The 16,164-nt window shown below is 38.9% G+C and overlaps 2 protein-coding genes across 2 annotated transcripts; both read left to right on the top strand.

Annotated features, from left to right (window-relative positions):
- Positions 1–12,463: 12,463 nt before the first annotated feature.
- Positions 12,464–15,085, top strand: LOC120289559 (putative leucine-rich repeat receptor-like serine/threonine-protein kinase At2g24130). The gene is made up of 3 exons (XM_039304642.1): positions 12,464–13,782; positions 14,574–15,003; positions 15,050–15,085. Exons 1-3 carry the CDS (start codon positions 12,464–12,466, stop codon positions 15,083–15,085), a joined length of 1,785 nt encoding a protein of 594 aa, XP_039160576.1.
- Positions 15,086–15,106: 21 nt separating this feature from the next.
- Positions 15,107–15,600, top strand: LOC120289381 (receptor-like protein EIX1). Its single transcript, XM_039304195.1, has one exon. The coding sequence runs from the start codon at positions 15,124–15,126 to the stop codon at positions 15,598–15,600; it is 477 nt and encodes a 158-aa protein (XP_039160129.1). The 5' UTR covers positions 15,107–15,123.
- The last annotated feature ends 564 nt before the right edge of the window (positions 15,601–16,164 follow it).

Here is a 16,164-nt window from a genome sequence, read left to right as displayed (position 1 = left end):
TCCTTTATTGGTACACAGGAGCACACCCTAGCTACAACGGACACCTTCGATTGGACGGATATCGAGAACTCTGATATTGTTCTATGAGGACACTAAAGGTGAAGCTATCAACCTTACCCATCCTTCAATTGCTAATCTTTGGAGTTTTCATTTTCATTGCCAGATCTGGAAAACAATGTCAGAGGTGGATCCAATCATGCAAGTAGATTTTCCTTCGATCGACACAATTATCCGACTTTCCCAACAGTTGCTGAGAGCAATTCTCCTTCATTCATTCATAGCCCTGGGAATCATCAAAGGCAAAGTTTACAGGAAGAAACTGATTGCTTTTTATCTACGGAGCTAGTAAATGACAAAATGCCTACCGACAATCAAGACAAACTCTTTAAGGGGTTTTTAGATGGGAGATCCATGGAGAACTTACACGGTATACCAGTACAGGAGAACAGGGCAAGGTATAATGGAACACCACTTAGAAATGCCATTCACATGCCCCACTCGCAAAAAGGTTCACCCTGGACAAATGAGTTTCTGAACAGAATCCGGGAAAAGAGCAAGTTGTGGCGGCAATCCCTTCCATCCAGTGCATCTCCTTGTTATGGCAATACACGGACCAAATCAAATACAACAAAGAGAAGAAGTCCATCGATTCTCGAATTTTTTAAGTATCAAGGTTGTAGCACTGTCAGAAAAACGCCTGAAGAGAAGAGGCAGAAGAGATCCACACAATCATTTGGTTCGTTCAAGAATGGAAAAGTGGCAGCATCTCTGGTCCCTTCATGGACTCCTGTGGATAAAAGAGCAAGATGGGTTTGTCTGAATTGCTTATTCGATCTTTCCAGTGCTTTCTACCAAAATTTCAAATAAATTGCTCATTTTAGTGCAGAAACTTTCCTTTGTGACAAATGATGCTGAGAGCCAGACTAAGTTGATTTGGGGTGATAAAGCCAGAGAAATTCACGACCACTGAACAATGTGCTTCTTGAGCTGATCAAAGGATAGAAAGTCAGGGTGAATAATCTCTCTTTAGTAGATAGCCTCACTTTTTGTGAAGATGGCGAGTTAACTGGATTCCTCGGATCATAACTAATTTTTACATAATTTTTCACAGAACTGAAGAACCAAGAAAAATTTATGGATTTCCCTAGATTTTTCATCAAGAAATTATGCACTTATAGGTGAGTTTCCATTAGGATTTATTTCCTCTATTAAGTCAGACTAGGCGTATGGCCGAAAAAATGACAGACTAGGCTGGCAACTTCAGCTGCACAGATCAAACATTAACAAATGTTCTCTCTTATTAGTCGAGCAAATTCCTCTAGCATTTTGAATAGAACTATCTAGAGAAATTAAAGTCATCACTGATGTACGTTCTAGTATTGTTATTCAGTCACTAATTCTGACAGTCAAGTAGCTGCACTGTGAATTGAAGGGCTTACTTTTGAAATCCAGATATGGTTTTAGAAAATTTTCTCAAGGAAACCATGATTCTCCATTATATATGGATTTTGGTTTGCGATGATGTGGCTTACTGCAAATGTAGACAAAAGCTTCATGACAGAAATGTAGATTCGGCTAGTCATATTTACAAGGGTTGATGCGGATCCAAGTTTCTGCATTGTTTGTGCATGCTATCTGCTAGTCAATTGTCATTCTGACTAGAAACTAAATTGTGGAATCTCTCAGAAAAAGGGGTGAGGACCTGAAGACACTGAAGAATCTCTCTGAATATCCATCTTCAGTGTTCTCAATCCTCATGTCCTGACTAAAGAAATTATCACCTTCTTTAACTGTAGAACCATCTTCTTGATTTCTTATTCTATTTAACTAGCCTTTAATCGTGTGTTAGCACAGTGCCTGTGAACTAATTTGTATATATTGTAGTCAATTATATTATATTAATGGCTTTTCTCACTCTTTTTAAAATTCTCTTTAAATCAGTCTCAAGTCTTTTGCGTGAGATCTACATGACATTCAACACAACTTCATTTCACTTTTTGAAGATCCATTCTATTAAAAAAACACCAACACTTAATATACGTTGGCGGATTGCACACCTTCACAAGCATTCTCTTGAAATGATTTTGAACTTTTCTGTGTATGCAAAAGAGGAAAGTATTAGGAGGATTGCATACCCTTTTACTAGGTTGACGAAATATGGTACGAGAATGAGCACATCGGTATCATGTTCAAGCTGATTCAGCCTTGTTCAGACCATGACTCGAGTTACCTTTCACCTCAGTCTCAAGCCAACATCTGCCATACAAAGCTTGAGGAATATATTCTGCAGAATGTTCCTACGCATGTGATGTGCACTTAACAAGTTAATATAACGGCATGAAAAAGTAAACCAGCACAAGAAACAATTCCAGGTGATAAAGAGAGTCGGAATTGGCCGCTTTCTTATCTGAAAAACAACGTAGAATCTGTATATCAGGGGGGACACGGAGCAGAAAAAGAAAGCATAAACAAACACATTCAGCACAAGAAACCAGGACCCGATTCATTTTTATTTATTAATCTACTTTGTTTTCCTAATGAAAAGAGCTTGGAAATCTAGAGGGACAATTGAAAGCCGGAATGGCATAAAGGAAGTGTGTTTTCTTTAATGTGCTGTCCCATTCGTTTCCTTGTCTCTTTTCCTTCCATTTGATTCTTCACATCCAGTCGGGTTATACCAATCCAATGGTTCTTTGGATGGCCCATCTCTGGAAAAGTATAAAAAATTATTCTATGCTTACTCCATTATGTCAATTTAGTATTAAATCTTTCAAGTTATACTTATTGACTCTCATGTTTTTGACAATTTGCCTATATAATCTATCCGAACCAATTTTGATAGAAGATCGTTGATAATAGATGTTAATTGTCCTATGTGACACAACTAACATTGACGCGGACAAATATTAAATATATATATATATATATATATATTTACGTTTTTGTATTTTTATTATTTTTCCCTTTTTTCTTTTTATTTTTTCAACTTTGGGCCGGTAAGGTTGTCAGCCACACTTGGTCTGCCGAGGGCATGGAGGCCCTTGCCTAAACCTCACCTATGGCAAGCGACGGTCAGAATCAACCTCGTTGGCCCATTGTTAAGACAAGAAAGAATGCCTTCTCATCCAGACTTGCCTATGGTTGGTGAGGGTCAACTAGCAACATTGCTAGCCCACAATTGGGGAAAAAATAAAGTAAGAAAAAATTAAAAATTAAAAAATTATTCACTTTAGTGTAAACAGTGTTATGTAGGATGATTGATATCTATGTCAGCAATTTCTGGTAAAAATTGACTAGATGGACTACATTAGCAAATCGTCAAAATGTTTAAAACTAAATTGTCACAATTAAAATATTAGGACTCAATTGACAAATGTGCAATAGATTGAGGATTTTTTTTTTTATGCATTTCTTCCCATTTTAATTGTTGTATGAGCAGTCACTACCCTTCCATGTACTTAATAAGCAATCATGAGGTGTAAAGGATTTGAACTAAGGAAGGTGCATTACGTAACAATCTCGTGTTTGATAGAATTTTCATCTGTTTCCTGGATGCGAGTACATGCAAGCATTGCCTGCTGAATTGGCAATTTCTTGAAGACTGAATACCATAAAGAGAACTTAGAAGTGATTGGCCATTTTCAAAGTTAAGAGGAAAAAGAGGCAGAGAAAATGACATATACGTTAGGGAACAAAAAAGTACAAAAAATTGAAGTTAGATTCCGGTGAGAAATCGGAGCTTGGCTGGTAATGAGGAAGATCCAGAAGTGGTTATGCGTGAAAGTATTAGAGAGAGAGAGAGAGAGAGAGAGAGAGAGAGAGAGAGAGAGATGGCGTTCGCGATCGGGAATGCATATACTAAGTATAGCAGCCGCAACAATGGTGCATTGAGTTCTGAGGAAGCTTAGCTTTGTAAGCCTCCAACGTAAGTCTTATCTCCAAATGTACGCGGCTGATTTGGATGTCTCGCTGCCTCATCAATGTCAGGAACATTTACAGAGATGATATCAACTTTCCGATTTTTTGGGAGACTATCGACCCTCCATTCTCACCATCATTCCTTGCCTCCCTTCTCTGTCTAAATGCCTTTTAAGAACCCCCTCAAAACCCATCCCATTCACTATCCCATTTGAGCCCATCTTTTACTTCGCCACATCTTATGACTGCCACGCCATCATCAGAAACTAGGGATGCATTCACTGTGGTAGTGTGCAAAATGGACCGCCCAAATCGAAAATCGCTTGGATTGAATCGAATCGGTCGATTGGGTTCCGTTTCTTAGACTGTCAGTCCGGTTCCCGGTTCTTAAAAATGGAATCTATGTTCGGGTGGTCCGATTTCTGATTCCAAAGGAGGATCGGATCAGATCATATCGACTACATATACTATTGTTTTATTTTGATTTCTTTAGAAAAAAAAATTAGTGGGTGTAGTTTGTTGTTGTCAAGAAAATAAAAACTTATAATTTGACAATAAAATATTTCAATAGAAGTATAGAATTTGTCTCTAACTTTGAATTTTTTTTCGTCATGCTTTGGAAAATTAGATATTCAGATGGAAACATGAAAATAAAAGTGACCGGTTCGCCATTTTCAAAGTTGGGAATTGGATCGAACCGGAAAGTGGTGAACCTACATTCGTCAATACCCCGTCCCATGAAATGTGCTCAACTGCCCAAGCTTTTCCCTGTCATAAATCTTTGCCGTAACCCACACTCTTCCCCATGCTCTTACGCTCTACTCTCTTGCTCTCCCCCTCCTTTTTAAAAAAAAAAAAAAATACTTTAGTTTCTCCAACAAATTCGCTAATATTTTGCAAGAAAAGTGTCAAAAAAGTTCTAGATCTATTGTATTGATATCAATTTAGTTCTAAATCTTTTAATAGTGTCATTTTAGTTCTAAATCTTTTGACTTTATGTCAATTCAATTATAAACTTTTTTAATGATGCCAATTTAGTCATAAAACTCTTATATAGTACCAATTTAGTCCTAAATTTTTTGATTTAGTGCCAATTTAGTCATTTTGACAAATTTTTGCTAGATTTTGCTTATGTGGACATTGGTTGACTTACATGGCACCGCTAGCACCGACATGAATAAATTTTAATAATTTTTCGATTTTTTGTTTTTTTATTTTATTATTTTTTTATGAATTTTTTCTCCTTCCTTTCTTCTTCCTCTAGATGGTGGCCGGCCTTCCAGTGGCCATGGTCGGGTGAGGCCAAGCCTTAGGAGGGTGGCCTCGGCGAGGGTAGCCTCGCTAGATTTGGCCCGGGCAAGGCCAACCCATGCTAGGGCCTCAGCTTCCTTGGCTAGGCAAGGCCAACTCACCCGTCGTGGTTGGCAGTCGAGCTATCTCCTACTAGCCAGCCATCACCTTGAGGAAGAAAGGAAGGAGAGAGAGAAAAAGAAAAAAAGAAGAAAAAAAATAAAAAATAAAAATAAAAAATAAAAAATATTAAAATAATACTAAAAATTGTTCATGTCAAATATGACTAGTGGTGTTATGTATGTTGGCCAACCTCCATGTCAGCAAAATCTAGTTAAAATTTCTCGAAAAGACTGAATTAGCACCAAGTCAAAATGTTTAGGATTAAATTGACATTACTTGAAATAATTTAGGATTAATTTGGCACCATTCAAGTTTTCAAACTAAATTGACACAAATGCAATAATTTTTTTGGATTTTTCTAAAACTTTTTCCAATATTTTACCTCAATCATGCCCCGCCATTCCAATGGGAATTGGGCATGGGCCATTATAGCATCCATTAGCTTTTTTGGAGCTGTTCTTTTCATCAATAAAAATATTAGAACATATTTTAAGGGATTCTTTAATTTTCTTTTCGTGTACGATTCTTAATGTTATTATTCAGGATTAAATCTTTAAGTCTCTTTAGAAATATCATAAGTGAGAAATGACTTGTAATGCTCAAGCAAAGACATATGTTGCTTAAGTGGGTCTTTACGCCCCCCCGAATAATGCAATGCCAAACGAGAAATGAAATTTCTTAAGCTGCTGACCATTGATGATCTTAGTGCTTTACATTGGGATCATAGGAGATAGCCCAATAGTTACAAGATGTTCTAAACAAGCGCGAACAAATAGGTCTTTGTTTCGGAAATATTTTATTGTGTAGACACAATATACTTGCAATCCACAATTAATTACCAAAGTTACACGAAGAATGGAAGCCATAAAAATGTCATCAAGTCAAATCCATAAAGAAAGGCTTAACTGTGCAGATTGACCAAGGATGTCTTTGATTTGTGGATTCATTTTAGTCTAGAAAAATTCCAAGCAAATGCCTAAAATGCTCTCATTTTCTTTATATAAAAAAAAGGTATAAAATGAACATTGTTTTAAATAAGGGCTTGAAGTATCATCATTTTCTCAAATAGTGATTTGAAATTGCCATATCAGTCTTAAAGAAGGGCCTACTCTCACCGATCAAAGGGCGTTTTCATCTTTTATTTCTTTGAATTCTTTTCCCTTTTTTTGTTATTTTCATTTTTTTTCCTTTTTCCTTTTTCTTTTTCTCTCTTCCCTCCGCCGGCCATGGCGAAGGTTGCTAGACTCAAGCGAGGGCGTAAGGAGGTTGGCAACCTGTGCTGGCCATTGAAAGGCACAATGATGGCTAGGGGAGGGAAGAGGGAAAAAGAAAAAGAAAAAAATATATATTTTGAATTTTTGCAACTAAGATATCCTTTCAATAGTTATTGGCTAGCCAAAAGTCTTTATTTGAGACGAGATGGTCATTTTAGGTTCTTATTTGAAATAACTTCTATTTCAAATTCTTATTTGAAAAAATAAGAGCACTTCGAGCTTTAATTTGAAATTTTCTCTTTTAATTTTCTTTCGAGTTTAAGTCTCAGCCACCAAAAAACTGCACAATGACGAGAACATAAGCTGGTGCTGTTAGCTGGATGCAGAAGGTCTCGATGAATCAAATCTTCATCTTCTCCTTATTATGGTGTTCTTCTCCATCCAAACCACTCCAACATAGCAAAAATTGTCCACAAATTCTTAAATGTATTATACAGTAGCCAATTTAAGCCAATTTAAGCCAATTTAATCCTAAACATTTCAATTGTGCCAATTTAGTTCTAAATATTTTGACAACTTGTCAATTAAATCATAATCCTAATTTGTGCAAATTTAGTTCTAAACCTTTTGATAATTTACTAATTTAATCCTAAATCTCTTGACGATATGCCAATTTAGTCATTTTAACTAATTTTGATCGGAAACCACTACTGTGATGATCTAGTTAGTGCCGAATGTCCTATGCGGAATAGCCAACCCTTTCCTTCTTTCTCTGCCCCGGTCGTTGGGCCTGGCCACCGGCAGAACGACGATATGGCCGTCAAGATTTAGTGTTGTTGCTTGAGGGTCTTGCGTGTTTTCCATAGTGATTTGACTAACGGAAGTTGATGTAATCGACTTATAGTGAACACCTCTCTGTTTCGACTACAGCTATAAAAGTGCCGCATGACTTCTTTACCGGTATTGCTTTGCCTGTTTTCACCAAAAAAATAAATGAAAAAAGAAAAAGAGGATACCGGAGCAGCTCTAAGGATGAAGTAGGAGATTAACCGAGAAGGGGAAAAGTGCCAAAAAAGTCCTAAACCTTTTGTTTTTGTGCTAATTTAGTTTTAAACCTTTTTTTGGTGCCGATTTAGTCCTAAACCTTTTTACGTTGTGCCAATTCGGTCCTTTCCGGTCAATTTTGTCGGGAATTTGCTAACTGGGCCGGTCGGCTGACGTGGCCTCATCGGCGCCGACGTGGACTACTTTTAATAATATTTTAATATTTTTAATATTTTTAAATTTTAGTTTTTAATTTTTAATTTTTAATTTTTAATTTTTAATTTTTAATTTTTAATTTTTAATTTTTAATTTTTTTTTTTTTTTTTTTTTTTCTTTTTGTCTTCTCATCTTCTTCCTCCGGCGGTCGCCGGACCTCGCCGACCGCCGGGAGACCCGCCGCCACCCTCGCCAAAGGTGGCCACGAGGGCGACCTCGTCTTTGGCGGCGAGGCTCGTCGGATCCGGCGAGGGTGAGCCTCGCCCATGGCCGGCGAGGCTCGACCTCGCCGATCCGGCAAGGGCGAGCCTCGCCGCCCGGCGCGAGGCCGAGGCTCGACGCCCTCGAGCCTCGCCAGCTCGACGCGAGGAGGCGGCCGGATTCCCGGATTCGGTCCTCGAGGTCTTACGGAATCAAGGCCCGTCGCGCCGTCCTCCTCCGACACATCGACGCCCGGCAGCTTGAGGCGAAGCCATGGCGCGCACCGAGAGCGCCTTCTCAACGATTTTCAGGCTCAGGTCTTCGTTCGCTTCCTCCTCGTCATCGTCGTCATCGCTGCCACCGAGCGGCACCGCGGACTTCGGTTCGTGCTCCGCGTCGTCTCCTTCGCCGAGCTTCGCCACCGTCGGCTTTGCTCTCCTCCCCATGCTCCACACGCCCGAGCTGGCGGGGCTCGCCCTCGCCGCCCAGGCCTCGAGGGTGGCCTCGCGCCGGGCGGGCGAGGGTCATGGGCGAGGCTCGACCCTCGCCGAGATCCGACGAGGCAAGCCTCGCCGGCCGTCGCCTCCCGATCGGTCGCCGAGGTCCGTGACCGGCTGGAGGAAGAAGATGAGAAGACAAAAAAAAAAAAAGAATTAAAAATTAAAAACTAAAAATTAAAAAAATGAAAAAAATAAAATATTATTAAAAGTAGTCAACGTCACCGCCGATGAGGCCACGTCGCCGGCAGGGTCCATCGAAAATTCGGCCAAAATTGGCCGGAAATGACTGAATTGACACAACGTAAAAGGTTTAGGACTAAATCGGCACCAAAAAAAAGGTTTAGGACTAAATTGCATAAAGACAAAAGGTTAAGGACTTTTTGGCACTTTTAACCGAGAAGTGATAAAGGTTGACTCGACTTGAAGTCATTCGGGGATTTCACGAAATTTGATTGGAAGAAACATGTAAACTCCGAATTGGAATTGAAAACAAAAGCAATAATTAACTTTATCTGGAATTATTAGATACCTTAGGTGCATGCACCCATCTCTCATACGGCACATAGATCAAAGATGCTTAGGATATTCTATGAGATTGAAACACACCCATAAGTCCCTTTGTCAATTTTGTTTGTGTGTTGTAAGAATGCCAAGACTCACTGCATGCAGTAACTATAACAGTGAAGGTGATTAAGTACAAATAACAATCCTAGTAACTCTGTTGATGCCAACAAAGCATGTTGCATAGGGCATACTTCAGCTTCGTGGATCAAGCGATAGACAAGGCATACGTGGCTATAACTGTAAACGTAGCCAAGTTAAAGAAAAATTCAAGAACCGCTTAAGTAATGAGCAATCTCATGCCCTCTCCCTAACTTTTGGTTCTTCATTTTGGGTGTATGAAACTTCTTGTGCTCGGGTGATCTCTTGCTTTTAATAATCACTTTCCTTCCAATAGTATGTTTGTTAATGTATATTAACTCAAGTAGATTAGACTAAGTGATCAAATTAATCCTTCTTCAACAGAAAAAGGCTAATGACTGCATATGTACACTCATCATCAATGTAAATTTCTGCATATGAATTCAACAAGATTGACAATTCAATAATATAGAGGTACTCACCGGAATGGAATGTCGCACGATTTTGTACCACGCTTCTTCTTCTTCTTCTTTTTTCCTTGCGAACTTCATCCTTCTCTGCGCTCAGTGAAATATATCGAACCTAGTTAATAATTTCTCTGTCTATGCATCCCCGTGGACGTGCTACTGTGTGGGAGGCTAGTAATATGAAAATTATCAGTTGAATAAAATTGACTTGGGTCAAAACTCAGCCTTTTCCTCCTGTTCATTTGCAGAAAATAATCCTACAGCAGCCACAGCGTTGCATTTTCTTTTCTTTTCTTTTTTTTTTTTGCACAAAAAGAAGGCACTGTACAATTGACTCGGTAAACTGTATTGCCTGTGGCTTCTTGATCCATAACATCGATATGTATTATCTTGGAAGTTGCTTGATTTAAGTATGGAGAGAAAGTGTCCAATTTGACTTGGACTTATGCGCAGATTGTCACTTCACGATCTCCTATTAAAAGAAGAACGCATTTTCCTTTATTGTGATAACCGACACTCAAAAGACTTGACTTGGTTAATGACATAGACGGAGAGATTGACTTGTATGATTAATGACATTGATCCAGAAGACTTGACTTGATCCGTGTCCAGCACTGCAAAAAACTGGACGGAGTCCTCCGCGATCTCCTCAAGGGTGCCGCACTTGGCGCCAAGTTTACCTGCGCTAATTTTTGGAGGATCGATTTTCTCTTCTGGATGGGGTCCAATCGCAATAATGGAGGTGCCTTTCCTTCCTAATTATATTTATGACATGTGGACCTCATATCTACTGAACATACGTCGTTTGAGATGGTCCACATGCATTCACCTAAGTAATGTGATGTGCGTTCCAATCGAAAGCAGTATGTATTTTCCTTTGTTATATCTCTAGTTACATTTTAAATAATATAATGCATATGCATAACAAAGTCTCTCCCCATGATTTTAGTCCTTACGAATTTCTAGAAACTCTTCATGTGTTAACTTGGCACAATTCTAAGCTTTTTCAGCAACCACGAACAATTTTTCATAACTTGCTTTTTATGTTTTAGAGGAAGTAATTGAGTTGTATTTCTCCGTTCATCCGATTCTCTCCATTTCCTTTTATCGATGGTAAATAGATGGTTTCTAACTTAAATCATTAGATAGAAACTTTGCTAGTCTCTTCTATATATGGCGATGTTAAATTTTGCTGAAGTTGTGAATGTTCTAACGCATATGATAATATTATCTAGTCCTTAATTCTTTGACTGCGTCATCCATCAATGAAGAGAAAATTAAAGAGTGGTAATTGATTGGTTATTTTTATTTTTTCCTCTTCCAAATTTTTATAATTTCTTCATCTATATAAATCCCTTAGATGTGCACTGCAGAATAAATTTGAGTTTATACAAAAAAAAAAAGATGAATATTCTGAAAAATAGCAGAATTAGGCACACATCCTATTAATATATATGGTTTCTTGCGTTGGTGTTGTTTGGTCTGAAACTTTGGATATTTTCAGGACAATTGGAATTTTGTTCTATTTCAAGTGTGAATGAAAGTTGAGGACTTATAATTTTGTTAGTCTTGTAGAATGAGGACATGAGCGATGAGTTTGGCATGGGAAACGAAAAAGGGATCAGGTAGGATGAAGACAAAGACCACGAGACTTAGAAAAAGGGACCAGGTAGGATGAGGACAAAGATCACAAAACTTAGACTTGGTGCTTGCGGGTCTTGCGGGTTTTCCAGAGTGATATGACCAAGGGAAGTTGATGTCATCGGTTTATAGCATTGGGCAATGGCGAACACCCCTTTTTCGCCTGTTGTCTTCCCAATCCAATTTGCACATATTCTAACCTTATCCTACATTGTTCGATGATGGGATACAATTATAACTTGGTGGCTTTTCATCTAGCTAATAAATTAAAGGTATGATTTTGAAATATATAACTGCCTCAACAATTATTTGGGGCATATGCCTGTTACAATGCAAGCCTTAACTCCACCGGTCCAATCAATGCTAATGAAATGAAACCGGCCAGGAACATCTTCGACTGCAAGCACAAAAGTCTGATGAGAAGATCTTAAATTTGACTTTTTGGAAGATTGTCGATTTGGAGTCAAGTCATAGGGATGATGCCGGATAATTTTAAAATCAACAAACTGATGTTTACGTTTACAGAGATGGTAAATGAAATTATGTACACATGATGTGTATGGTGTACTGATGATATAGAACAGTAATTGATTACGTTCACTATCATTCCTTGCCTTGCTCACTATAAATGCCCTTTGTCCATTCTTAAGAATCCACTCAAAACCAACTTCCCAAAATTTAAACAAATGCACCAAAGCCAAAGACTTGAAGCCTGAGCCGGCGTGCAATATAGCTTTCATTTTCAATTTCATCATCGTTCATGGCAGGACATGATAGTGTAAAAGTGCTCGTATTAGTAAGTCTGTTGTTGATTTTAGACAATGCATATGTATGCTTGTGCAGAAACGGAAACTCATCCTCCATCTGCTTTGAAGAAGAAAGGAACGCTCTGCTGCAACTCAGACAAAGTCTCTCAGACCCATTTCACGTCCTTCCTTCTTGGAATGGTGAAGATTGCTGTCGATGGATCGGAGTGACGTGCAACCGAGCAAATGGACACGTCGTCAAGCTCCAAATCACATCAGTAAATGAATTTCCATCATCACCAGGAAAAGAAATCTGGTTTTCATCAAAGTGGTTTTCATCAGATTCTGATGACTCGTTTCCACTAGTTTTTTCAACAGCTGGTGAACTAAACCCTTCTTTGCTCAACTTGAGATACTTGAGCTACCTAGACTTGAGTGGGATTTTTTTCAAACATGCGTACATGCCCAAATTCATCGGCTCCATGAAGAAGTTGAGGTACCTTGACTTGTCACACTCTTTTGATTTTGCAATTGTTCCTCATGAATGGGGAAATCTCACCGAGTTGGAAGTCCTCGATCTCCATGGCTATTATCGTGTGGGTGCTATTGATGACTTTCAGTGGCTTTCACATCTTCAAGCATTAAAGTACCTCGACATGAGTGGAATACATGTTAACAAATCTAGAGACTTCATGCAAGTGATCAGTGCACTCCCATCTTTATCCCATTTGAGCCTATCACATTGTGGGCTTTGTAACTTTCACCTGTCTTTTGATTGCTTGGCCAATTCTACTGCTCTTCATCTTGAGTACCTCGATCTTTCAATGAATTCGTTGGGGGGCCCCATCCCAAGCATTCCATTTCAAAACATGACTTCTCTTGAGTACCTCGATCTTTCAATGAATTCGTTGGGGGGCCCCATCCCAAGCATTCCATTTCAAAACATGACTTCTCTTGAGTTCCTCGATCTTTCATGGAATTCGTTGGGGGGCCCCATCCCAAGCATTCCATTTCAAAACATGACTTCTCTTGAGTTCCTCGATCTTTCAGGGAATTCGTTGGGGGGTCCCATCCCAAGCATTCCATTTCAAAACATGACTTCTCTCCGGCACCTTTATCTTTTCTCAAACTCTTTCATCTCTTCAGTACCAAGGTGGTTTAATAACTTGAGAAGTCTTATCGATCTCAATCTTGCAAACAATTTCTTGCAAAGCATTGAAGGAGGGTTGTTCTCCTTCTTAAGGGAACAACCTTTCCTCGAGTCACTATGTTTGGATGATAACAAACTTCATGAGGAGATATTTTCAGTGGAGGGAAGTTCTTCGGGGCCTATTGGGGAAAACTTCAAGCAACTGAGGATTAGTAATAATTTTCTTCAGGGGACTTTGCCAGATTGGCTGTTTCACTTGAAAAACCTGACAGTACTTGACCTATCATATAATCAATTACATGGAACCATACCATCACCATATGATTGGTTATGCTTGAGAGTACTTCGTCTTTCTAGTAATCAATTTACAGGGAATATTCCCGATGCATTTGGAAGATTGCAAGTCTTATCAATTTTAGATCTCAGCAACAATCTTCTAAATGGCACTATTCCACATAGTCTTGGACAACTTCAATATCTTTTCTCTTTAGATCTTTCAGCAAATTCCTTGAGAGGAACAATTTCCGAAATCCACTTCTCTAACTTCTCGAAGCTACGGTTATTGGATACCAGCAACAACCATTTAGCTATCAAGGTGGATTCTGACTGGATACCACCTTTCAATCTCCGGTACATAGGGATGGCGTCATGCAAGTTCGGAACAGAATTTCCGCGATGGCTAAGAACGCAAGCCGGTCTCACGGAGATATCTTTGTCCAATGCCTCCATTTCAGGATCTCTCCCAAATTGGCTAAGTCTCATGTCATTATCCCACTTGAATCTCTCTCACAATCAAATAAATGGATCTCTGTCGAAATTTCCTTCTAATATGTATGAGTTAGATTATGAGTTAGGTTATGAGTTAGATCTCTCTCACAACCAGATATATTCATTAAATCTCTCTCACGACCAAATAAATAAATCTTCAGAATTTCCTTATTATCTATATTTAGATCTCTCTCACAACCAAATAAATTCGTTAAATCTCTCTCGCAACTTTGGATCTTTGTCGAATTTCTTTATTATTTAGATCTTTCTCACAACCAAATAAATTCGTTAGATCTCTCTTGCAACCAAATAAATGGCTCTCTTTTAAAATTTCCTTTTGATTTGTTAGATCTCTCTCACAACTTAATTTCAGGACCAATTCCACATGATATTGGCCTAGCAATGCCTCGGTTGAGAACCTTGAATCTAAATGACAATCTCTTAAGTGGTCCAATACCCACCTCAATATGCGAGATGGAACATTTGCATGACTTGCACCTTGGAAGGAATGAATTAGTTGGCGAAATTCCCACATGTTGGAAGGAGAGCCCTCAGATACTCCTTGATATATCATCTAATAAGTTGTCTGGAGTTATACCGAGTTCTTTAGGAAATCTAATTGAGCTTATGTCATTACACTTGAACAACAACAGGCTCCAAGGAGGAATTCCTGTGACTATAAAGTATTGCAGGAACTTGAAGATTTTGGATCTTGGCGAGAACAAAATCTCGGGTAGTGTTCCACATTGGATTGGACCATGTTTTCCGTTACTACAGATTCTTAGATTGCGAGAAAACATGTTCAATGGAAGCATTCCTTCACAACTATGTTTACTCTCTGCTCTGCAAATATTGGACATGGCAGTCAATAATCTGACAGGAACAATTCCAAATTGTCTTGGCCATATGAAAGGTATGAAACTGAACAAAAGCATAGATGAAGGCAACTCACTCTCTCCTACTGATGCGTCTACAACAGTGCCCAACCCTCCACCGGCCGACACCGATTGGACTCAAGAGCATGTGGAGCAGGTTGTGAAGGGGATGGATCTCGACTACACAACACTTGATCTAAAGCTCATGGTGAATTTAGATCTCTCAAGCAACAAATTGGTAGGCCCGATTCCAGGAGAGCTTACCTTGCTCTCCGGATTGCGAGGCTTGAACTTATCGCATAACTTTCTTTTTGGAGGCATCCCGACTATGATTGGAGACATGAGATTGCTCGAGTCACTTGATCTTTCGAATAATCACCTTTCGGGAACAATCCCACAAAGCTTTTCTGCATTCATATCACTGAGCAAACTAAACTTGTCACACAACAACTTCACGGGGCCAATTCCGAAAGGAAATCAAATCCAGACACTTGACGATCCTTCCATTTATGCCGACAATCCTTTACTTTGTGGTGATCCTCTACAAAAGAAATGCCCCAAAGTAGAGGCCCCTCGAGTGCCGGAAGAAGTTGCCAATGAAGAAGGTAAGCCTGAAAAGGTAATGTTCTACATAGTAATAATGCTCGGGTTTGCGACTGGGTTTTGGGGAGTTGTTGGCAGTTTGGTGTACAAGAAGAACTGGAGACGAGTGTACTTCAACTTTGTGGATCGTAAAGTAGACATGGTGTACGTGATTGTTGCAGTGAAGGCGGCCGAGTTGAGGAGGAGATTGAGAAGAGTGTAACAAGCCAATTATCCACATCAATTAGTCCAACGCTTTATTGATCTTGTGAAGTTCTTGTTTTCTTATTCAAGCAAAATCGTCTTTGTAGTTGGTTTGTTTCTCCTTATTAGTAGTAACTGATATGTTTTCTTTAATTTCAACCTTGTTCTAGCAAGCCGTCAATGGAACAACTTGGAAAGTGCAAATCATGTCATTTTGTAATTTGGTGTTGCTCATCAATCTAGCAGTACTCCATGTTATTATACTTTAATTGTTTTGGTTGTCAATGATGTGAAATTCTGTCGGCAAATTTCATTTCGCGCTATTTATGCTTTTGCTGTTAATTGCATGTTGAGGGCAATACAAAATTAGGACTCGAAATTATTAATGGCATAGGGCCCGCTGATGTTCAATATATTCCTTTCCTAAGATTATGGGAAATTTTTTTGCATGAACTCCAAATCACAATGGACTCTGTGAAATGTGAAGAAACAACTCTTCTCAATGTGAATACATTGTGAATTCGAATATTGGCAAATTTGTTACAAAGTGAAAGCTTACTAACCGTACTTGTAATATTTGAAA

The sequence above is a fragment of the Eucalyptus grandis genome, chromosome 11 (assembly GCF_016545825.1).
Source record: "Eucalyptus grandis isolate ANBG69807.140 chromosome 11, ASM1654582v1, whole genome shotgun sequence".
Taxonomy (NCBI): domain Eukaryota; kingdom Viridiplantae; phylum Streptophyta; class Magnoliopsida; order Myrtales; family Myrtaceae; genus Eucalyptus; species Eucalyptus grandis.
Note: the sequence above shows the minus strand (reverse complement) of the source record. Positions and strands in the feature narration are given on the sequence as shown.

Bases quoted from the DNA above. Each gene is read 5' to 3' on its own strand.
- LOC120289559 (XM_039304642.1), top strand. From the start codon at position 12,464: ATGCCCAAATTCATCGGCTCCATGAAGAAGTTGAGGTACCTTGACTTG. The intron at 13,783-14,573 runs GTACATAGGGAT...GAACAACAACAG, and splicing joins ATACCACCTTTCAATCTCCG to GCTCCAAGGAGGAATTCCTG. The intron at 15,004-15,049 runs GTGAATTTAGAT...GCCCGATTCCAG, and splicing joins CACTTGATCTAAAGCTCATG to GAGAGCTTACCTTGCTCTCC.
- LOC120289381 (XM_039304195.1), top strand. From the start codon at position 15,124: ATGATTGGAGACATGAGATTGCTCGAGTCACTTGATCTTTCGAATAAT.